The 23892-nt window shown below is 45.7% G+C and overlaps 3 protein-coding genes across 5 annotated transcripts in view; 1 reads left to right on the top strand and 2 right to left on the bottom strand.

The window, feature by feature from the left end:
• Positions 1 to 22202, bottom strand: part of C1HXorf58 (chromosome 1 CXorf58 homolog) — a 36064-nt gene extending 13862 nt beyond the window's left edge. The window contains exons 1-6 of the mRNA XM_073357593.1: positions 21803 to 22202; positions 21114 to 21213; positions 15378 to 15472; positions 6164 to 6275; positions 1523 to 1654; positions 204 to 433 (exon numbers count right to left, since the gene is read on the bottom strand). Of these exons, the coding sequence (XP_073213694.1) occupies positions 204 to 433; positions 1523 to 1654; positions 6164 to 6275; positions 15378 to 15472; positions 21114 to 21213; positions 21803 to 21936 (803 nt within the window). The 5' untranslated portion in view covers positions 21937 to 22202. The remainder of the gene's footprint in view (positions 1 to 203; positions 434 to 1522; positions 1655 to 6163; positions 6276 to 15377; positions 15473 to 21113; positions 21214 to 21802) is intronic.
• Positions 1 to 23892, bottom strand: part of ZFX (zinc finger protein X-linked) — a 221199-nt gene that overhangs the window by 157350 nt on the left and 39957 nt on the right. The gene's annotated exons all lie outside the window — the stretch shown is intronic.
• APOO (apolipoprotein O) overlaps positions 21168 to 23892 on the top strand; it is a 71831-nt gene continuing 69106 nt past the window's right edge. Inside the window, exon 1 of one of the 3 annotated variants that reach the window (XM_073357623.1) lies at positions 21168 to 21255. Coding sequence is in view for 1 of the 3 variants with exons in the window: in XM_073357604.1 (XP_073213705.1) it covers positions 22043 to 22051 (9 nt within the window). In the remaining 2 variants the exon portion in view is untranslated. Of the gene's footprint in view, positions 21256 to 21953; positions 22052 to 23892 lie in introns of those variants that run through there. The other 2 variants (XM_073357604.1, XM_073357613.1) reach the window with 2 other exon arrangements.

Below are 23892 nucleotides of genomic sequence, written 5' to 3'. Positions count from 1 at the left end.
TATGCGCTAATAAATTTGTCAGCCTCTAAGGTGCCACAAGTACTCCTGTTCTTTTTGCGGATACAGACTAACACGGCTGCTACTCTGAAACCTGTCATTAATTAATATGTATTTTGAGATCCTTAAAATAAAGTACAAAGTATAGAAATTCAAAATAAAAATTAAGCTTGTTATTGTGGATAAGTTGTTGGGTATTTTTTTACCTGACTCGAGAAACAGTCATGAGTTGATCATGCCGTATCTCTTCATTCTGTGGCCTCAGGAGCAGAAATGTCAGTTTCTCCTTAAGTCGGTTTGACAGTGTCCCGGACTGTGCATAATCCATTATGTCATACATTATCATTGTCCTGGGAAAGTTTTCCAGAGACAATTTTCTCCAGCAGTTATCCCTGCCACCAAAGTATGCTGGGGTCTCATCCAGGTTACTGATGTACTATAAGGCCACAAAATAATAATAGTAATTTATAAAATAAATGCTTGCATGAAAACCTAATTCATTTTATTGGGGTCCCAAGTCTCTGCTATTCTTATTTTCTCATCCTCATTAATTATTTTAATGATGAACTTGCACATTAAAGAAAACCTTATTCAGAGTAAATCAAATGGCTGGAACCCCTGTAATGACCTATTCTGCCTTAAAATTCCTATAATACAATGACATCTGTTCTCTGGATATCTATATCTACCTCCATTACATAAATATACATAAAATTATAATATAATCAGTACATTTAAATTGATCACAAAAATATGCATATGTACATTAATAGTCTGAGTTCCTTCGCTGCTCAATTGTAACAAATAATTATTTGAAATTAGAGTATTGTTCATAGCAATGTTTACATACCACCATCCTTCCTAGATCTGGGTGGCATAGCCAGTCATCTAGGATTTGGCCCTAAATTTTTTAAAAATAGGAACTAACCAGAAAAGGTTTCATTGCACTACTCAAGCATCAGCACTTCTTGGTGATGATTCTTCTCTCACTTATAGAACTATAAATCAGCCGTAATTTCATCAAAATCAATATACTAACACTGGTCTAAAAAAAACAGAATGGTACTGATTCTCTTCTCACTTATTCCATTTAAAGAGTATCACAGTTATCAGAGTGATCTTTTAAAGATTTCTACCATCCTTGTGTAACCCTGACAGTATACATTATAGGTCCTAATCCATACAACTTCAATAACTTCTCTGGTGCTTCACAATCATAGGGCTTCATTTTCCAGTGCCTTGTCATTTGTAGAGTCATTTACATCTGTTCAAGGTGGATGTAAAACGCTACCAAATCAGATTTCTGCACTCACACAGAAGTGCTTGATGTACCCTTTACACTCATTTTGAGCTGATATAAATAGCTGCACAAGGTGTAAGCTGTTGAGAATTAGGTCTTTAAATTTTAGTCTTGCAGTCATAATCACTATCTACATTTTAGATCATGTCATAATCTTTTTTCCCAAAAAGAAGTATTTTTTTCATTACCAAAACCTGTAAGAAAATATTTGAAAACATTTCTTACTTGCATGTAATCTTTCACTGTAGCAACGTCTATTTCATCTATTATTTTGTGGTTTTGGTATTGAAGTTCATCCTGTATCATTTGATCATAATATTTCCGATGTCCCATCAACTTGCAAGCATCAACTGCTGCCTATAAAAAACAGGAAATACTCTGTAGCTAAAAAAACAAAAACACACACACAAAATTCCTAGAGTGCTCATATTTCAACTCAGGGAAAAGTCTTAATGTTCCCGAAATCCCAGTGCTCAACAAAAAATTAAAATAAACAAGGCATGCTAATTAGTAAACAGAAAACTCACAGAGATTGGAGATGGATTGTCCACTAACTCTGCATTATTAATACTATGATTTGTACAATTGTAGCACCTAGAAGCTCTAGTCATGGAGCAAGAATGCCATTGTGCTAGGTGCTGTACAAATAGAAAAGATAGTCCCTGCCCCAGCCAGCTTACAATTTAAGTATAAGACAAGAGACAACAAATGGATACAGACAGACAGAGGAATACAAATAAACAATGAGAAAATAGTGGTCAGCATAATGGTGAAACAATTCAGTTACAACTTTGAAAATAATGCTTAGTGACATAGCAGCTTCCCCCAGATGCACAAAGTAACTTTATAGCTTTTTAAAACCTTCATCTATGTGGCTGAAATTTGTCAAGTCTTATTTTTGCCTAAGGGTGGTGTTTTTTTAAGTTTGAGACTCTGTTTAGCACTGATTCAGAAGGTTTTGCTCCACATCCTCAACTTGTATAACTTGTCACAGTGCTATTGAAGTCAATGGAGCTATGACAGATCAGCTAAGGATCTGCCCCTTTGAATATAAAAAAACCCCCACTTCGCCAATATAAAAAAATGGATTCTTCTAAATGTTGCAAACTTTTTCAAACAGCTTTAACATAGTAGTAGTTTGGCGTAAACACTAGAACTTTAATATCCCTCTCTCACAAAAATGTCTGTATTTCAATGGTGTATATCTATAATTACTAGGATCTCTTGGTATTCAAGATGTTATAAGAAAGGTAAAGTTATTATATATAAAAATAATTGTATTGGCTATACCCAGTTTTTCTGTTTTAAGAGTGCTGAGGAACTGCCTCCACAGCAGGCACCAAAGGTGATGGAATTAAGAATAATTTTTTAAAAATTACAAATGAAAGCTACATGCAAACACCAGAAAAAATCTTTCTTGCAAAGCTGCCACCCTCCTTCATTTCACAAAAAGGAAATTATATTCATTCATGAGTTACTGAATTAGTCAATCACAGTATAATGACAAAGCAACTGTTTCTTTACTTGGGTGGAATAAACCTAAAACATGGGCCTCTTTGCTTAAAATATAAAGATGTTCTCACTCCTGTTAAATATAAGCTAAACTGAATAGGCTGGAAGATCAGTAGATACTGACCACTTGCATTTCTGACTTATGCTGTGCTATAAATATTATGTTAAGACATAACACATCAAATGAGGTGTAATGTCACGATGCAGTAAACTATATCAAGTAGCACTGATGGAATGACAGAACTTCTGTAAAATATACTACTGTATCTGAATGTTAATTTCTGCAGTATTTCACTATTTGGATTTTTAGGGTGGTGCCTAGAGACCAATTTAGGCAGTTTATGGGACTCTTCTTTACTCCATCATTTTTGAAACACCAGTGTGGTCATTTTGTGTCCTTAAACCCTTTCCTCTATTATGGTATCGACCATGGCAGTGTGTTTCTTCTAACTGGACAGCTAGGTGAGCAGCCTGCTCTGAGGCCAATGGTGATCCAAGATTCTGGCAGTTGATGTTCACAAAGTAGACAATCCCAGATCTACAAAGGGACTTAAGTACCCAAGTCCCAGATCCACAAAACCTCTGCTCTACTGCCGCCTAACCACATAGGTGCCTAAACTCACTCGGCACCTAAATTTTCACTGCAAGAGTTCCCATATACCTATGTTTCTGCCTCTGGGCATGTGCACTGCTGTCTCAGGCAGATGTCCAGTACCTATCTCTAAGCCCCAGCATGAGCCTCAAACCAGATGAAAACAGACATTCTCCCACCTTTTGCTTGTAGGGTCTGATCTAGTAGGTGTGTTCAGAGCATGCCTAATTCCACACAAAACTCTTGGGAGGGGAGAGAGAGGAGGCAGCAGCCTCCCTTATAATCATGAGTTATAGCCAGTGGTTAGGGTACTCACCTGGGATGTGGGAGACCCCAATTCAGCTCCCTCTCTGCTGGATGAGAAGAGGTTCCCACCTCTCAGATGACTGCCCTAACCACTGGACTATAGAGTTATCCTCACTCTATCATTCTGACCCAATGCGTACTTAATACCAAGTGGAACGGCTTTAATAAGAGAGATTGAGACAGACCCACATAAGAATTTCCCATAATACAGTGATAAGGGTATTTATGTGAAAGGTCAGAAATCCCTGTTTAAATTGTTTCCTCCAGTGTGCACTAGTTCACATTTATTAACATGGAATTCTATTTACCATTCTGTTATACAGTTCAACCAGCTGCAGCAGACTTGTCAAATCTTCCTCAAGGATTTGTCATGCACTACATACTTTCCAAAGAGTTGGCAGATACATGGCAAATCTGTACCATTCTCATTGTCTGCATTCTTCTACTAGCTGCCTTGTTGACTTTCCAAGGAAACAGAAGAAAGTGGTGAGAGAACAGGTGAAGATTATTGAAGCATTCTTCAAATTATGATTCTCCTACAATCAAAGGCTCTAATACACTAAGTCAAAAATGTTTGATGTACCTGGTAGGGATTTAAAAGCTCCTTTATTCAAGACAATACAGTCAATAAAGAATAGGCAGTTTTAAAGAAAGAAAATGCTAGTATGTGTCTTCAGAAATCCAACCTGAAACCCAAACTGCACCTTGGGTGATCAGACGTCACGATATTATCGGGACAGTCCCGATTTTAGAAGATTTGTCCCGCGTCCCGACCTTACGTCCGTCGGGACGCCCTTTGTCCCAATATCAGGACCGTCCGGACCACAGCCACGGCACCGCCGCTCACCGCTTCCTGGGGCAGCTCCCGGTACCCGTGTGCTGCAGGGGTGGGGCTTGCAGGCGCCAGAAGCGGGCACAGCGCCCTCCACAGCTCCGGCAGCTCCCACTGGCACCTTTCCCAGCCAGTGGGAGCCACGGAACTTGTGCTTGTGGCGGGCGCAGCATGTGGAGAGTCTGGAGACTCCCCTTGCCGCTCTCACCCTAGGAGCCAGAGACCCCCCAGCAGGGCTGGTGAGTGTGGCCAGGGAAGGGGGCAGGGCATGATGGTGAGTGTCTGGGAATGTGTGTGGAGGGTGCTGGGCAGTGGGGGAGGTTTGAGTGTTTTGGGATGCTAGGCAGTGGGGGCTTGTTGGGGGGTGCTGGGCAGTGGGGGAGATCTGTGTGTGTCAGGGCATTGGGCAGTGGGGGCCTGTGTGGGGCACTGTATAGTTGTGGAGGTGGGGCTGTGGGGAAGGGCACTGGGAGGGAGGAAGGAAGGGAGGGGAAATCTGTGTGTATTGGGAAACAAGCGAGTGGGGGGTTCTGTGTGGGGTGCTGGGCAGCTGTGGTGGGGCTCTGGGCAGGGGGGCGCTGGGCAGGGGTGTGTGTGCACAGCACTGTGCATTTGTGGTGGAAGAGTTGTGGGGGGGGCTCTGGGCATAGTGGATCCAGGGGGTGCTGGGCAGGGGAGCTGTGTGGTGCAGCATGGGCCCACCCCCACGTGTCCCCTCTCATGGCTCCGGTCGGGGCTGTACACCTGTGTCTTTCTCCTCCCCACAGCTCGCCGAATGTGTCCTGATATTTCACTCTTGCGATCTGGTCACCCTAACCGCACCACACAATTGCTACAGGATTCTTCTTGTTTTGGTCCAAAATAATTTTTGCTTCTTGTATTACAGGAATAACACACACTAGAGTGTGGACTTGCTTGACGAAGAAAAACACTGTATTATTATTATTATTTGTATTACTGTAGCACTGTCATGGACCAGGAGCCCACTGTGCTAAGCAATTTTCAAATGCAGAACAAAAATGCAGAACATACCCTACAGAGCTTATAATCTAAGTGCGCACATCTTATCTTTATAGGCAATTATGTACTACAGAGATGAGCATAGTATAGAAATCTATATAGAATACAACTTATTGTTCAATGCATCAGAAGTTATGATTTTTTTTTAAGTACATCATCACTGCAAGGATAACCTGTCAAAAGAACAAGGTTAACAGAATCCTGTTCAGCAAATTTATAAAAACAAATCTTTTGACTTAACTAATTTCAGGGGCCTAAAAATATAGTTTTAATGTCTATTAAATAAAGGCAGAACTGAATGACAAAAGAACTGTAAAAGACAGCTATACAGAACAGTGCCTGTAGTGACTACATTTCCTAGAAATAAATTAATCCAGATAGAGAATATGGGCATAGATATACAAAGAGTTTTTATATACTATACTGAAAGAATCATTGTTTCTTTGCTAACAAAAGTAATGTTGTTTAAGGAATGAAGTGTCTGCTTGTTAGAATTGGAGATATGTGTAACTGAGGATAAAGATGTTATAGGATTTTACAAAATAAAATTCAGAGCCAAGGTATAGATGAAGTGAAGAGAAAACGATCACATGAAGTAAGTCACCTCACTTGCTGGACTTATTGTTCTTTTTCCACTTATGTACTTGCTGCCTTGGCCTCCAGTATGGCGAAAAATCTTGAACACAATGAAAGGTGGAAACTCATGACCAGCAAACCTAAAGAAACAAAAAACAAAGTTAACTATCTGGCACTATAAAGAGCAGATTCCTTATTGTTTAAACTGGAAGGGATAAACTCTTAGTTAAAAAACACTGGTACTCAAGATCTCCAACCATCCTCTAAAAACTCTAAGGATAACAAACCCAAATAATATAAACATGGTTGCCGGCACACAGGTGCTGCGGTGACCTGCACCACTGTCCCTCCCTCCAGGTTGACTTGGGCTCCAGCATCCTAGGTTATGCTGGGGAAACCCAGACCTGAATTCATTTATATTAATATACACAAAAACAAAAAATATTGTTAGGCTGTAAGTTGGAAATAAATATATAATGTAAGAGGAGGGGAAAAACTTGACAGTTAAGGCTTTAGGGGAAAAAATTGAAAAGCTAGGAAATGTGAAGTTGTGGTAAACATTTTAAAAAAACAAACAAACAAAAAAACCAACCCTACACTTTAGACCAGGGGAGGGCAAACTTTTTGGCCCGAGGGCCACATCGGGGTTGCGAAACGGTATGGAGGGCCTATCCCACTTCCCGCCCCCTGACTGCCCCCCTCAGAACCCCTGACCCATCCAACACCCCCCCGCTCCTTGTCCCCTGACCGCCCCTTCCCGGGACCCCCTACCCCTAACTGCCCCCCCCGGGACCCCATTCCCTATCCAACCCACCCGCTCCCTGTCCCCTGACTGCCCCGACCCCTATCCACATGCCCTGCCCCTGACAGGCCCACCTGACCCATCCAGACCCCCACACTCCTTGTCCCCTGACTGCCCCCTCCCGGGATCCCCGTCCCTAACTACCGCCCCAAGACTCCACCCCCATCCAACTCCCTCCTGCTCCCTGCCCCCCCCGGGACCCCCAGGCCCTCCAACCCCTATCCAACTCCCCCCTGCTCCCTGTCTCCTGACCGCTCCCCACCAAACCTCCGCCCCATCCAACCGCCCCTGTCCGCCCCCCCGGGAGCTCCTGCCCCTTATCCAACCTTCCCTCCCCCCACCCCCTTACCATGCTGCTCAGAGCAGCAGGACAGGCTTATTGGAAAGCTTGGGAGGTGGGCGGGTGCAAGCCATGCTGCCTGCATGGCGGCGTACCTACAGGGGAGGGGGAACAGCGGCGGAGGGAGCAGGGACTAGCGACCCCGGCCAGGAGCTCAAGGGCCGGGCAGGACGTAGTTTGCCCACCTCTGCTTTAGACAGTATGGAAATACCAAATCATGGTATCTTAACTCTCTTTTTGTATCCGCATTCTGCAGCTGCCCAAATTCATGAAACAATCTAATGCATGAACATGCATGGTCACATATCTATTTTGTGAAGACAGCATGACCCCAGTGTGTTTTTATAAAGTGTGCTTTAGCTGCATTCAGTTCTTTATATACATTTAAAACAGACTCATATGTTAAAAAAAATCATCCCTGAAATCCCTTCCAAACTAGTAACAGGGACAACTTATCAAAATAACCAGAATTTGTCCAATTGCGCTAAATGGTTGCTATGTCAAAGGCCAAAATCCAGGGTTTTTTGTTCTTATTTTTGCTCTTAAAAAAGGACTAAAGTTAGCTTCCTAAATCCACATTTAGGTATCTCAGTGACCCCAGTGGAAGCTGCAGGGTGTTCAGAACCTTGATAAACTCTCCTTGACTTGAATGGAACAAGATTTGGGCCCAAAGCTTGGAGACCCTTGGGAGGGAAGCTTGGAAGGAATTTTATTATAGAATTACAAAGCAAAGCCTCAAACCAGCATTTTACAACACATGGTCAGGTCTCAGTTGCCAACTTTCTAATTGCAGAAAACAGAACACCCTTGCTCTGCCCCTTCCCTGAGGCCTCGCCCCTCACTCACTTCATCCCCCTCCCTCGGTCACTCACTCTCCCCCACTCTTACTCACTTGCTCATTTTCACCCTGCTGGAGCGGGGCTGGGGTGCAGGGAGGGGTGAGGGCTCCAGCTGGGTGTTTGGGCTCTGGGGTGGGGTAAGGAATGAGGGGTTTGGGGTGCAGGAGGGGGCTCTGGGTTGGAGCCGAGGGGTTCAAAGTGTGGGAGGGGGCTCCGGGCTAGGGCAGAAGGTTGGGGTGCAGGAGGGGGTGAGGGCTCCGGCTGGGGTGCGGGCTCTGGAGTGGGGCCGGGAGTTTGGGGGCAGGAGAGGCTCTGGGCTGGGGCTGAGGAGTTCAGAGTGCAGGAGGGGGCTCAGGGCTAGGACGGGGATTAGGGCACGGGAGGGAGTTCGGGGTGCGGGCTCCGGGTGGTGCTGACTTCAGGTGCTCCCAGGAAGCGGCAGCTCCAATGGGAGCTGTGGAGCCAGTGCTTGGGCCAGGGCCTGTGGGTGGGGGCAGCACACAGAGCCCCCGGACCACCACTCTAGCTAGGAGCTGGAGGGACATGCCAGCCGCTTCCCAGGAGCCGCGTGGAGCTGGGCACAGAGTCTGCCTGCCCCGCTGCTGGCCTGCAGCCAACTAGACTTTTAGCAACCCTGTCAGCTGTGCTGACCGGAGCCGTCAGGATCCCTTTTCAACTGGGCATTCTGGTCGAAAACTGGATGCCTGGCAACCTTAGTCAGACCACCTACTTGTTGTAAATTGCAGGATTGGAATCTTAATTCCTGCCAAAATGGAATAATATAATTGAAATGCTGACACAGTTTAAAAATTGCTAAACACTAGGGGTATGTCTACACTACGGAATAAGGTCGAATTTATAGAAGTCGGTTTTTTAGAAATCGGTTTTATATATTCGAGTGTGTGTGTCCCCACAGAAAATGCTCTAAGTGCATTAAGTGCATTAACTCGGCGGAGCGCTTCCACAGTACCGAGGCTAGAGTCGACTTCCGGAGCGTTGCACTGTGGGTAGCTATCCCACAGTTCCCGCAGTCTCCGCTGCCTATTGGAATTCTGGGTTGAGATCCCAATGCCTGACGGGGCTAAAACATTGTCGCGGGTGGTTCTGGGTACATATCGTCAGGCCCCCGTTCCCTCCCTCCCTCCCTCCGTGAAAGAAAGGGCAGACAATCATTTCGTGCCTTTTTTCCTGAGTTACCTGTGCAGACGCCATACCACTGCAAGCATGGAGCCCGCTCAGGTAACCGTCACCCTATGTCTCCTGGGTGCTGGCAGACGCGGTACGGCTTTGCTGCACAGTAGCAGCAACCCATTGCCTTCTGGCAGCAGACGGTGCAATACGACTGGTAGTCATCCTCGTCGTGTCCGAGGTCCTCCCGGCCACGTCGGCTGGGAGCGCCTGGGCAGACATGGGCGCAGGGACTAAATTTGGAGTGACTTGACCAGGTCATTCTCTTTAGTCCTGCAGTCAGTCCTATTGAACCGTCTTATGGTGAGCGGGCAGGCGATACGGACTGCTAGCAGTCGTACTGTACCATCTTCTGCCAGGCAGGCAAGAGATGAGGATTGCTAGCAGTCGTATTGTACCATCTTCTGCCAGGCAGGCAAGAGATGAAGATGGCTAGCAGTCGTACTGTACCATCTTCTGCCGAGCAGCCATGAGATGTGGATGGCATGCAGTCCTTCTGCACCGTCTGCTGCCAGCCAAAGATGTAAAAGATAGATGGAGTGGCTCAGAACAAGAAATAGACCAGATTTGTTTTGTACTTATTTGCCTCCTCCCCTGTCTAGGGGACTCATTCCTCTAGATCACACTGCAGTCACTCACAGAGAAGGTGCAGCGAGGTAAATCTAGCCATGTATCAACCAGAGGCCAGGCTAACCTCCTTGTTCCAATAAGAACGATAACTTAGGTGCACCATTTCTTATTGGAACCCTCCGTGCAGTCCTGCCTGAAATACTCCTTGATGTAAAGCCACCCCCTTTGTTGATTTTAGCTCCCTGAAGCCAACCCTGTAAGCCGTGTCGTCAGTCGCCCCTCCCTCCATCAGAGCAACGGCAGACAATCGTTCCGCGCCTTTTTTCTGTGCGGACGCCATACCAAGGCAAGCATGGAGGCCGCTCAGCTCACTTTGGCAATTAGGAGCACATTAAACACCACACGCATTATCCAGCAGTATATGCAGCACCAGAACCCGGCAAAGCGATACCGGGCGAGGAGGCGACGTCAGCGTGGTCACGTGAGTGATCAGGACATGGACACAGATTTCTCTGAAAGCATGGGCCCTGCCAATGCATGCATCATGGTGCTAATGGGGCAGGTTCATGCTGTGGAACGCCGATTCTGGGCTCGGGAAACAAGCACAGACTGGTGGGACCGCATAGTGTTGCAGGTCTGGGACGATTCCCAGTGGCTGCGAAACTTTCGCATGCGTAAGGGCACTTTCATGGAACTTTGTGACTTGCTTTCCCCTGCCCTGAGGCGCATGAATACCAAGATGAGAGCAGCCCTCACAGTTGAGAAGCGAGTGGCGATAGCCCTGTGGAAGCTTGCAACGCCAGACAGCTACCGGTCAGTTGGGAATCAATTTGGAGTGGGCAAATCTACTGTGGGGGCTGCTGTGATGCAAGTAGCCCACGCAATCAAAGATCTGCTGATATCAAGGGTAGTGACCCTGGGAAATGTGCAGGTCATAGTGGATGGCTTTACTGCAATGGGATTCCCTAACTGTGGTGGGGCTATAGACGGAACCCATATCCCTATCTTGGCACCGGAGCACCAAGCCGCCGAGTACATAAACCGCAAGGGGTACTTTTCGATAGTGCTGCAAGCTCTGGTGGATCACAAGGGACGTTTTACCAACATCAACGTGGGATGGCCGGGAAAGGTGCATGACGCTCGCATCTTCAGGAACTCTGGTCTGTTTCAAAAGCTGCAGGAAGGGACTTTATTCCCAGACCAGAAAATAACTGTTGGGGATGTTGAAATGCCTATAGGTATCCTTGGGGACCCAGCCTACCCCTTAATGCCATGGCTCATGAAGCCGTACACAGGCAGCCTGGACAGTAGTCAGGAGCTGTTCAACTACAGGCTGAGCAAGTGCAGAATGGTGGTAGAATGTGCATTTGGACGTTTAAAGGCGCGCTGGCGCAGTTTACTGACTCGCTTAGACCTCAGCGAAACCAATATTCCCACTGTTATTACTGCTTGCTGTGTGCTCCACAATATCTGTGAGAGTAAGGGGGAGACGTTTATGGCGGGGTGGGAGGTTGAGGCAAATCGTCTGGCTGCTGGTTACGCGCAGCCAGACACCAGGGCGGTTAGAAGAGCACAGGAGGGCGCGGTACGCAGCAGAGAAGCTTTGAAAACCAGTTTCATGACTGGCCAGGCTACGGTGTGAAAGTTCTGCTTGTTTCTCCTTGATGAAACCCCCCGCCCCTTGGTTCACTCTACTTCCCTGTAAGCTAACCACCCGCCCCTCCTCCCTTCAATCACCGCTTGCAGAGGCAATAAAGTCATTGTTGCTTCACATTCATGCATTCTTTATTCATTCATCACACAAATAGGGGGATGACTACCAAGGTAGCCCAGGAGGGGTGGTGGAGGAGGGAAGGAAAATGCCACACAGCACTTTAAGCACAGCACTTCAAAAGTTTACAACTTTAAAATTTATTGAATGACAGCCTTCTTTTTTTTGGGCAATCCTCTGTGGTGGAGTGGCTGGTTGGCCGGAGGCCCCCCCACCGCGTTCTTGGGCGTCTGGGTGTGGAGGCTATGGAACTTGGGGAGGAGGGCGGTTGGTTACAGAGGGGCAGCAGTGGCAGTCTGTGCCCCAGCTGCCTTTGCTGCAGCTCAACCATACACTGGAGCATACTGGTTTGGTCCTCCAGCAGCCTCAGCATTGAATCCTGCCTCCTCTCATCACGCTGCCGCCACATTTGAGCTTCAGCCCTGTCTTCAGCCCGCCACTTACTCTCTTCAGCCCGCCACTTACTCTCTTCAGCCCGCCACCTCTCCTCCCGGTCATTTTGGGCTTTCCTGCACTCTGACATTATTTGCCTCCATGCATTCGTCTGTGCTCTGTCAGTGTGGGAGGACAGCATGAGCTCGGAGAACATTTCATCGTGAGTGCGTTTTTTTTTCTTTCTAAGCTTCACTAGCCTCTGGGAAGGAGAAGATCCTGTGATCATTGAAACACATGCAGCTGGTGGAGAAAAAAAAAGGGACAGCGGTATTTAAAAAGACACATTTTATAAAACAGTGGCTACAGTCTTTCAGGGTAAACCTTGCTGTTAACATTACATACATAGCACATGTGCTTTCGTTACAAGGTCGCATTTTGCCTCTTCCCACCCCTCAACCTTCCCCTCTCCCTGTGGCTAACAGCAGGGAACATTTCTGTTTAGCCACAGGCAAACAGCCCAGCAGGAATGGGCTCCTCTGAGTGTCCCCTGAAGAAAAGCACTCTATTTCAACCAGGTGACCATGAATTATATCTCACTCTCCTGAGGATAACACAGAGAGAGAAAGAACGGATGTTGTTTGAATGCCAGCAAACATACACTGCAATGCTGTGTTCTGCAATGTTTCCCGAGTACGTGTTACTGGCCTGGAGTGGTAAAGTGTCCTACCATGAAGGACGCAATAAGGCTGCCCTCCCCAGAAACCTTTTGCAAAGGCTTTAGGACTACATCTAGGAGAACCGCAAATGCCAGGGCAAAGTAATCCTTTCACATGCTTGCTTTTAAACCATGTATAGTATTTTAAAAGGTACACTCACCAGAGGTCCCTTCTCCGCCTGCTGGGTCCAGGAGGCAGCCTTGGGTGGGTTCGGGGGGTACTGGCTCCAGGTCCAGGGTGAGAAACAGTTCCTGGCTGTCGGGAAAACCGGTTTCTCCGCTTGCTTGCTGTGAGCTATCTACAACCTCCTCCTCATCATCATCTTCTTCGTCCCCAAAACCTGCTTCCGTATTGCCTCCATCTCCATTGAAGGAGTCAAACAACACGGCTGGGGTAGTGGTGGCTGAACCCCCTAAAATGGCATGCAGCTCATCATAGAACCGGCATGTTTGGGGCTCTGACCCAGAGCGGCTGTTCGCCTCTCTGGTTTTCTGGTAGGCTTGCCTCAGCTCCTTCAGTTTCACGCGGCACTGCTTCGGGTCCCTGTTATGGCCTCTGTCCTTCATGCCCTGGGAGATTTTCACAAAGGTTTTGGCATTTCGAAAACTGGAACGGAGTTCTGATAGCACGGATTCCTCTCCCCAAACAGCGATCAGATCCCGTACCTCCCGTTCGGTCCATGCTGGAGCTCTTTTGCGATTCTGGGACTCCATCATGGTCACCTGTGCTGATGAGCTCTGCATGGTCACCTGCAGCTTGCCACGCTGGCCAAACAGGAAATGAGATTCAAAAGTTCGCGGTTCTTTTCCTGTCTACCTGGCCAGTGCATCTGAGTTGAGAGTGCTGTCCAGAGCGGTCATAATGGAGCACTCTGGGGTAGCTCCCGGAGGCCAATACCATCGAATTGTGTCCACAGTACCCCAAATTCGAGCCGGCAACGTCGATTTAAGCGCTAATCCACTTGTCAGGGGTGGAGTAAGGAAATCGATTTTAAGAGCCCTTTAAGTCGAAATAAAGGGCTTCATTGTGTGGACGGGTGCAGGTTTACATCGATTTAACGCTGCTAAATTCGACCTAAAGTCCTAGTGTAGACCAGGGCTAGAATTCATTTAAACCATCTTATTTAAATGTAGAAAGAAGTCTGGATATTAATGGCTATTTGCATTTAGCATTTAATTAATTTTTTTAAAGGACAAACTCAAATCAAATGCATTCGTTAGATTGATCACACAATGAATAAACATTAGGAGATAGAGATTTTGTATGCAGAGCAACTGAAGGCAGTAAATCTGTCCAGAGGGCATGGGAGTTGCAGAAATGCAAGGTATCCATCATACCCCTTTGTTGAGGCACCTGTATTTGGTTAGTGCAGACTAGCCAGAGAAGGGACATGAACAATGCAGCTAGTGAATATGCTGATTCAGCTCATCCCCGGTCAGGCTTCAATTGGGAAAGGCTCTCTGTGAAAGCCTGACTGCAATTTAAAGCTGCTCTCCTCTGCCTGAAGCTATGGAGGCAGTAGTGGAAACTGCAAATACCACCAGCTTCCTCTTTAATGTCAATTTCCACACAGGTCACAACTTATGCCCAGAGTGTTTATTTGCATGTCTAAAAATATCATATATTTCTATCTGGAGTGCTGCATGTTGGTGTGTTGTAAAAAAGAAAAATAGCAAAAATAATGATATGTGCATGCAGAATAGATCATTTTATTTCTAAATTACATTTCCTCAGGCATGTATTAAGCACGAATTCTAGATGAGATCCAAGTCCATAGTAAGTTTGCATTTTTAAAAAGAAAACATAGCTTATGGTGTGCAATAAAGGTATCTGACATATTTCTATTATACATAGGACTACTTACCTTTCTGGCTTTCAATATGAAAAGTTAATCACCACATATAAAAAAAATCCTGTTTTTCAAAAACAAGAAAAACAATCACTTCCAGTAGAATCTCAGAGTTATGAATATCAAAGTTACGAACTGACCAGTCAACCACATACCTAATTTGGAACTGGAAGTACACAATCAGACAGCAAAAAAAAAAAAAGAAGAAAAAAAAAAGAAAATACAGTACAGTACTGTGTTAAACAAACTACTAAAAAAATAAAGGGAAAGTTTAAAAAAAGACTTGATCAGGTAAGGAAACTGTTTCTGTGCTTGTTTCATTTAAATTAAGATGATTAAAAACAGCAATTTTCAAAGCTGTATTAAGTCAATGTTCACTTGTAAACTTTTGAAAGAACAACCATAATGTTTTAGAGTTACGAACTACCTCCATTCCCAAGGTGTTTGTAACTCTAAGTTTCTACTGTATTGCAAAAATAACAACCCCATCCCAAAAAAGCAAAGCAAACAAAAAACATTCATTTCCCCCACTCCGCACTTCTGTGACTTTAAGATGAACAATGAAAACTTTATCAAACTTTCCAAAAATACTTACTTGTGAGGTAAAAATACATGAGAAATATTAGCCCAAAAGGCACTTGTTTGAGTATTACTGTACTTAGACAACTTGCCCTGCCAACTCTAACATTGCTAGTGTGACACTATAATAAAAACAATTGATGGCACTTTTGGTTAACTTTAGAAAAAATCATCATATATGCTGGGTTGAATAAATAAATCTGACTACTTTACCTGAATCTGACTTTACACTGCATACTAGGATCTTTTATAAGTTCAGCTTCTAAAGGACTCACTCTCCTCACAATCTCATATGTAATGCAATGCTCCTGAAATAGATGCAGGCATTATTCAATAAAATTGAGCAGTTTTGGTTCCTATAATAACACATCCCACACCAGTTTTACATGGGAGTAGAGTGTTAATTAGTATTTTTAAAGTGCTTTGAAATTCTTAGATAGCAGTTACTATAGAATTGCAATATTTATTATTGTTTCTTTTTTATGACTCATTTTATTCTTTTACCCAATGTTACTCTTTTCTCTGCTGAAGTTCTTATCTTTTTGCCCTCCCTTTCCAATGTTATAAGTTTTATTTTCTCAGCTTTGCACTACAAAAAATCTAAAGTAGTTTTCAATAAGGACAACAAATATTAGGAAATACATCTCACATACAATTTTAGCTCGTCCCTTTTACTAAAAAAATCCCAAAACTGTCGAGGTGCTCATCTTTTTTCCCTCTCCATCTGTCTTTCCTCTTCTCTTAAACTATCATCAATTTCTCCCTCCACCCGATTCTCTGAACACCTCTGTTAAGATATAGATATTCAGGCCTGTCTGCAAAGGCCTATACTTTAAGAATTTAAGTGTATTCTTATAATTTAGTTAGTTACAGAGGTATAAAAGAAAGAATCACAATCACTGTCTGCCTGTATAGGGCCTTCTCTTACTGTGACAGTCTGAGGCCCTGTTCTTAGGCTAAGGCCTTTGGCTAAGCAGCAGAGGCAGCCATAAACTGGGAAGCGAACGGTCACATCCTCACCAGTCACACTGAAATAAGGTAGTTCTGGCAGTTAAAAAGGTGATCCAATCTGTCACCTCCAGAGAAAGGGAAGAGCCTAGAAGATTTAAAGAAAACTTTATTTGATAGCATCCTGTCTGGCAAGAACTCACTTATCAATAGCTGGGGTGTGAAATCCTCATTTCTTTGTTGTTCTATCACTGTAGTCCCCACTTCCCTATAAAAAGAAAAGGAGTACTTGTGGCACCTTAGAGACTAACACATTTATTTGAGCATAAGCTTTCGTGAGCTACAGCTCACTTCATCGGATGCATGCAGTGGAAAATACAGTGGGGAGATTTATATACACAGAGAACATGAAGCAATGGGTGTTACCATACACACTGCAAGGAGAGTGATCAGGTAAGGTTTCAGAGTAACAGCCGTGTTAGTCTGTATTCGCAAAAAGAAAAGGAGTACTTGTGGCACCTTACAGACTAATACATTTATTTGAGCATAAGCTTTCGAAGTGGGCTGTAGCTCACGAAAGCTTATGCTCAAATAAATTGGTTAGTCTCTAAGGTGCCACAAGTACTCCTTTTCTTGATCAGGTAAGGTGAGCTATTACCAGCAGGAGAGAAAAAAACCCTTTTGTAGTGATAATCAAGGTGGGCCATTTCCAGCAGTTGACAAGAACATGTGAGGTTTCAGAGTAACAGCCGTGTTAGTCTGTATTCGCAAAAAGAAAAGGAGGACTTGTGGCACCTTAGAGACTAACCAATTTATTTGAGCATGAGCTTTCGTGAGCTACAGCTCACTTCATCGGATGCATACCGTGGAAACAGTAGCAGACATTATATACACACAGAGATCATGAAACAATACCTCCTCCCACCCCACTGTCCTGCTGGTAATAGCTTATCTCAAGTGATCATCAAGTTGGGCCATTTCCAGCACAAATCCAGGTTTTCTCACCCTCCGCGCCCCCCCCCCCCCCACAAACTCACTCTCCTGCTGGTAATAGCCCATCCAAAGTGACCACTCTCTTCACAATGTGTATGATAATCAAGGTGGGCCATTTCCTGCACAAATCCAGGTTCTCTCACCCCCTCACTCCCCTCCAAAAACCACACACACAAACTCACTCTCCTGCTGGTAATAGCCCATCCAAAGTGACCACTCTCCCTACAATGTGCATGATAATCAAGGTGGGCCATTTCCAGCACAAATCCAGGTTTTCTCACCCCCCACCCCCATACACACACAAACTCACTCTCCTGCTGGTAATAGCTCATCCAAAGTGACCACTACCCCTACAATGTGCATGATAATCAAGGCGGGCCATTTCCAGCACAAATCCAGGCTTTCTCACCCCCCCCCCCTTTCCCGGGGACACACACACACACTCCAGCAGGAGAGTGAGTTTGTGTGTGTGGGGGTGGAGGGTGAGAAAACCTGGATTTGTGCTGGAAATGGCCCACCTTGATTATCATGCACATTGTAGGGAGAGTGGTCACTTTGGATAAGCTATTACCAGCAGGAGAGTGAGTTTGTGTGTGTGTGGGGGTGGGGGGGGCGGAGGGTGAGAAAACCTGGATTTGTGCTGGAAATGGCCCAACTTGATGATCACTTTAGATAAGCTATTACCAGCAGGACAGTGGGGTGGGAGGAGGTATTGTTTCATGATCTCTGTGTGTATATAATGTCTGCTACTGTTTCCACGGTATGCATCCGATGAAGTGAGCTGTAGCTCACGAAAGCTCATGCTCAAATAAATTGGTTAGTCTCTAAGGTGCCACAAGTACTCCTTTTCTTTTTAAGAACATGTGAGGAACAGTGGGGGGCGGGGAGGAATAAACATGGAGAAATAGTTTTACTTTGTGGAAATGGCCCACCTTGATTATCACTACAAAAGGGTTTTTTTCTCTCCTGATGGTAATAGCTCACCTTACCTGATCACTCTCCTTACAGTGTGTATGGTAACACCCATTGTTTCATGTTCTCTGTGTATATAAAATCTTCCCACTGTATTTTCCACTGCATGCATACAATGAAGTGAGCTATAGCTCATTAAAGCTTATGCTCAAATAAATTTGTTTGTCTCTAAGGTGCCACAAGTACTCCTTTTCTTTTTTCAGAGTAACAGCCGTGTTAGTCTGTAGCTGTAGCTCACGAAAGCTCATGCTCAAATAAATTGGCTAGTCTCTAAGGTGCCACAAATACTCCTTTTCTTTTTGCAGATACAGACTAACACGGCTGCTACTCACTTCCCTATTGTTTGTTTGTATAATCTCTGTCTGGTTCTGTGATTGTTTCTGTCTGCTGTATAATTAATTTTGTTGGGAGTAAACCAATTTAGTAGTGGGATATAATTGGTTATATAATCGTGTTACAATATGTTAGGATTGGTTAGTTAAATTTCAGTAAAATGATTGGTTAAGGTATGGCTAAGCAGAACTCAAGTTTTACTGTATAGTCTGCAGTCAATCAGGAAGTAAGGGGGGGAATGGGAACAGTGAATGGGGTTGGGGGAATTGGAATCATGTTTTGCTAAGGGTGGGGAGTGGGAACAGGGAATAGGAACAGGGACACAGGTAAGGCTCTGTGGTATCAGAGCTGGGAAGGGGGACACTGAGGAAGGATATTGGAATCATTGCTTGCTAGAAGTTCACCTCAATAAACATCGAATTGTTTGCACCTTCGGACTTCGGGTATTGTTGCTCTCTGTTCATGTGAGAAGGACCAGGGAAGTGAGCGGATGAAGGAATAAGCCCTCTAACAACCTCCCCACATCTCTTGCCTTTTATTCCATTCAATGGAGTGACATTATTGCAGGAGGAAAAAAACAGCTTTTCTGAATCCACTCAAATATTTGCTCTGCTCAGTGTAAGACACACAGACAGTGAGGGCAAAGAATGTGGAGAACTGTCTGAGAAGATAGGAGTGAGCCTGTCTGTTTGCCTGCATAGCGGATTCAGAAGAGTGATATTACCCTAACTCCAAAAGCTACAGCTGAGGGGTTTCATCACTGTAGCGTAGGGCTCCACTGGAATTCACGGTCCTAAGGCCAAATGTTTTGGGCCTACTGGTTAATTTGGACCTGGGTACTTTTTTCTCCAGGAAACACTACTTTCTTCTTCAGAAGGGATGGATCAGTCAGAAGCCCATTCCACCTTTGGCAGAGTAGGGGGAATCTTCCTGAGCATATGTAAGTATTCATCTGATGTGTTCATGTGATAAATGAAGCCATGAATTATGAGCAAGGAGAAGAGACTGTGGCAATCACCATTTTGTACTTCAGAGTAGCAGCCGTGTTAGTCTGTATTCGCAAAAAGAAAAGGAGTACTTGTGGCACCTTAGAGACTAACAAATTTATTTGAGCGTAAGCTTTTAGATGAAGTGAGCTGTAGCTCACGAAAGCTTATGCTCAAATAAATTTGTTAGTGTCTAAGGTGCCACAGGTCCTCCTTTTCTTTTTACATATACACCTCGTTGTTTCTGCTGATACCGACTAACACGGCTACCATTCTGAAACTGGTATAACTGGTGGTATAGTAATATCTTAATACTTATGTTAGTAAATTCTCGAACAGTGCATTATATAACCATAGATTATCTTCTCCAGGGTAATGCAGTTCGGGTAAAAGTCACTCCTGTGCAAATAGCCAGCACAAAGTCTATGTACCCTTTAAAACCCATTTAATCCCTGTCAGAGTCAGATTCAGGACTCACATAATTTGCCAGACCACTCTGTTTATTAGCAAAGCGCTTTGCCAGTGCACCCAGATATGTGAGCCCCTCTCTGAGGCTCAAGCTAACTTATTTATACAGCTAAGCCAAAGCCAATTTAACATAAGACAAAATGAAGCAGAAACTGACAAATATACATACATATCTTATTTGCATACTAACGTTTACCAATCTCCTAGCTCATTAGGAGCTCTAAGTTAATTAGTTTGAGGACCAATTGTCTCACACTCCTTACTGTTTCTCTTCCTGACAACTATATTTCAACAAACCCTTCAAGTAGCATTTCTTTAATGAATTATAATTTCAGTATAATTCATTCTACTTTCACATCCCTCAGAAGTGTTCTAGCCCTCTTCCTAGGGATGCACAACTGTTTGCTGTAAACTTCACATAGTCTCTATTGATCTATCCCCGCATAGGATGTCAATAATTTTTATAAAGTTTTTAGAGTATACATGTGCTGTGCATAAAAGGGCCTACAGGATGTAAGAAATTGCTGTTTTTTAAGGCTTCCAGTTTCCCAAATAAGGATCTAACTGATCTTACATCCAGGTTTTTCTCAAAGAGAAACCAGCCTGAAGTATCACTGTGCCACTGTCCAATTTGAAGCACCAAATACAAAATGAAAAGGAGTAATTGTGGCACCTTACAGACTAACAAATTTATTTGAGCATAAGCTTTCATGAGCTACAGCTCACTTCATCGGATGCATTCAGTGGAAAATACCTGGATGAAGTGAGCTGTAGCTCACGAAAGCTTATGCTCAAATAAATTTGTTAGTCTCTAAGGTGCCACAAGTACTCCTTTTCTTTTTGCGAATACAGACTAACATGGCTGCTACTCTGAAACCTGTCATTATGCGAGGAGTATATGTGGCACCTTAGAGACTAACAAATTTATTTGGGCATAAGCTTTCGTGGGCTGGTTTTAGCCCACGAAAGCTTATGCCCAAATACATTTGTTAGTCTCTCAGGTGCCACAAGTACTCCTCGTTGTTTTAGTTATACCAGTGTAACTCCTTGATGGGTTTTTTCCAATTTGGTTTATACTGCTTTCTGAGCTCGTGCCACAAGAAGTTTGTCTCCCTAGGGAGCTGGAGTGGTGTAACTGCCACAGCAGTATCCCAGGCACTGGTAGAGTTGTGCTGGTAAGTTTTCCCCCGTAGCAAAGCCCCGGGTAGTTTACAGGGAGGACGGGCAATGTTTTTCCAGAGGAGCATACCGCAGCCCGGATGGTGTGTGTTAGCAGCCTGAACAGCCTCCTGTCGATGTGACTCCACCAGGCTCTCTGGAGGATTTTAGCTGCGAGCTCTTCTTCCGCCCTGACAGGAGACACGAGATCAGCACCAGCCCCTGCGCTCACAGTAGGGCGACCAAATGTCTTGTTTTGGCCGGGACAGTCCCTTTTTTTAAGCCCTGTCCCAGTCGACTTGATCAGCTGGCAACAGCAAACGGGGCAACTGCCCATTTTTGTCAAAAAAGTGGGGTGCGGGGGTGGGGCAAGTGGCGATGCCAGCTACGCGCGGGGGGAGGGGGCAGACCTGGGGGGGGGCGCTCAGGCGAGCAGTAGGGGGTGCCCCCTTTTCGCTTTGGGAAATATGGTCACCCGAGCTCACAGCAGCGGATCCAGGGGTGACACCGCCAGGGCCGTTTTGGGGGCAGCGAGCTGTGGGGACAGACAGCACACAGGGGCGCGCGTCCGTCCGTCCCCCCAGCACGTAAGCCGAGCGCGGCGGGGACTCGCTGTCTCCAAGCCCCTGCCTGGGCGCCCGCACGGCGTGGCGGTGACCCCGAGCTCGCAATGGCGGGGCCGGATCTCACAGCCCCGCTCAGGCCTCCCTCCTGCGGGCAGCGGGCGCGAGGCCGGGCGGCTCCCGGACAGGCGGGGCGAGGGGCGCCGCGGTTACTCACGGCCGCGAGGGACACTCTGCCCGGCGCGCGGCTCCGCTCAGCATCGCGACCCGGCTCCTCGGAGGTCCCGCCCCCGCGTCACTGTTGCCTGGAGACCGGGACACGTGGGGTGGGGGGAGAGGGAACCGCGCCATCCCCGCCCCTTTCCCAGCCGTTTTTGTCGTTAGGCCTTGGTCGCGGCGCGTGCGCTGTGCGGCTCTGACATCATCGCGCGGCGACGCGGTTGGGAGCGGCGCCGCGATGTTCAAGGTGAGAAAGTCCCGTCCCGGGGCCGCAGCGCCAGGGATACCCCCGCCGCTGCCGCCCGTGGCCGGGCTCAGGCCCTCGCCTGCCCGGCGCGCTGAGCAGGGTGAGCGGCGCCTTGGCGCGGCCGCCGCTGCCGCCAGCTCCTGCCGGGTGACCTGGCGCGAACGAGCGGGAGCAGCCCAGCCGGGGCGCGGGCACGGGATGGCCCGTGGCCTAGTTACAGATCCGCCCCAGGTCCCCATGCAAAGCGTTTGCTCCCCTCCTCAACTGGCTGCTACGTCAGGGAGTTCAGCCCGCGCTCGCTGGGGGTTGCCGAGGGCACCCGTCGCTTTAGTACAGGGGCGTGAATCGCGTTTGAAAATATTGGGTAGGGGCTGTTTGGCACTTTATTAGTACGTGCAGCCTGTCAACAGAGGGCTCTACAGGCTAAAGCTGTGACAAGCAAAATCCTTTGACGTTAGGCATCTGATAACTTGTAGCATTTGTTGTTTTATTTGAGGTCTCAATTCTGCAATTCACCGCAGCCGAGTGAATTGAGCCAGCCAATAGACTCTGAGGCAGGTGCTGCAGGTGTAGCGCTACAAGCAGGAGGGAGGCATTAACATGGCTGTGAGACCTGCTCCCTCCTCTGTTGTGAGCCTGGCTTCACAATGTCTATGTATGCTCAAGCACAGGCTTGGAAACAGGGAGTTTGCAAGGCAAATTGGTTGAAAATGTAGTAAAGAACAGAATTATCAGACACAGAGGCAAACAGGATTGTTGGGGAAGAGTCAACATGATTTTTGAAAAGAGAAGTCATGCCTTTTCAATCTACTAGAATTATTTGAGGGGGGGTCAGCAAACATATGGACGAGGGTGATTCAGTGGTTATAGTGTAGTTAGATTTTTCAGAAAGCCTTTGAAAGGTCCCTCACCAAAGGCTCTTAAGCAAAGTAAACAGTCATAAGAAAAAAGATTCTCTCATGGATCAGTAATTGGTTAAAAGATAGGAAACAAAGGATAAGAGTAAATGGTCAGTTTTCAGAATAGGGAGAGGTAAATGGTGCTGTTCCCCAGAAGTCTGTTGAGACCAGGCCTGTTCAGCATACTCATAAATGATCAGGAGAAAGAGGTAAACAGTGAGGTGGCAAAATTTGCAGATGATACAAAATTACTGTAGATAGCTAAGTCCAAAGCAAACTATGAAGAGTTACAAAGGGATCTCACAAAACCGGGTGGCTGGGCAACAAAATGGCAGATGAAATTCAGTGTTGATAAATGCAAAGTAATGCACATCGGAAAACATAATCCCAACTATACATACCTTATTTAGATCGCATCATTTTGTATCACCACTCAAGAAAGAGGTCTTGGAGTCACTGTGGATAGTTCTCTGAAAACATCCACTCAGGATGCTGGATCAGTCAAAAAGGCTAACAATGTTAGGAACTATTAGGGAAGAGATAAGATAAAAAATCATAATGCCTCTATAATATAAATCCATGGTATGCCCATATGAATACTGCATGCAGATCTGGTTGCCCTATCTCAAAAAAGATATATGGGCATTGGAAAAGGTCCCGAGATGGGCAACAAAAATTATTAGGGCTATGGAATAGCTTCTATATGAAGAGAGATTAATAAGACTGGGACTTTTCAGCTTGGAAAAGAGATGACTAAAGGGGATATGACAGAGGTCTATAAAATCTTGACTGGTGTGGAGAAAGTTATAAGGAAGTGTTTATTTGCCCCTTCACAACACAAGAACTAGGGATCACCTAATGAAATTAATAGGCAGCAGGTTTAAAACAAACAAAAGGAAGTACTTCTTCACACAACGCACGGTCAGCCTGTGGAATTCTTTG

Source organism: Lepidochelys kempii, chromosome 1 (assembly GCF_965140265.1).
Source record: "Lepidochelys kempii isolate rLepKem1 chromosome 1, rLepKem1.hap2, whole genome shotgun sequence".
NCBI lineage: Eukaryota > Metazoa > Chordata > Testudines > Cheloniidae > Lepidochelys > Lepidochelys kempii.
This window is presented reverse-complemented; position numbering and strand designations above follow the sequence as displayed.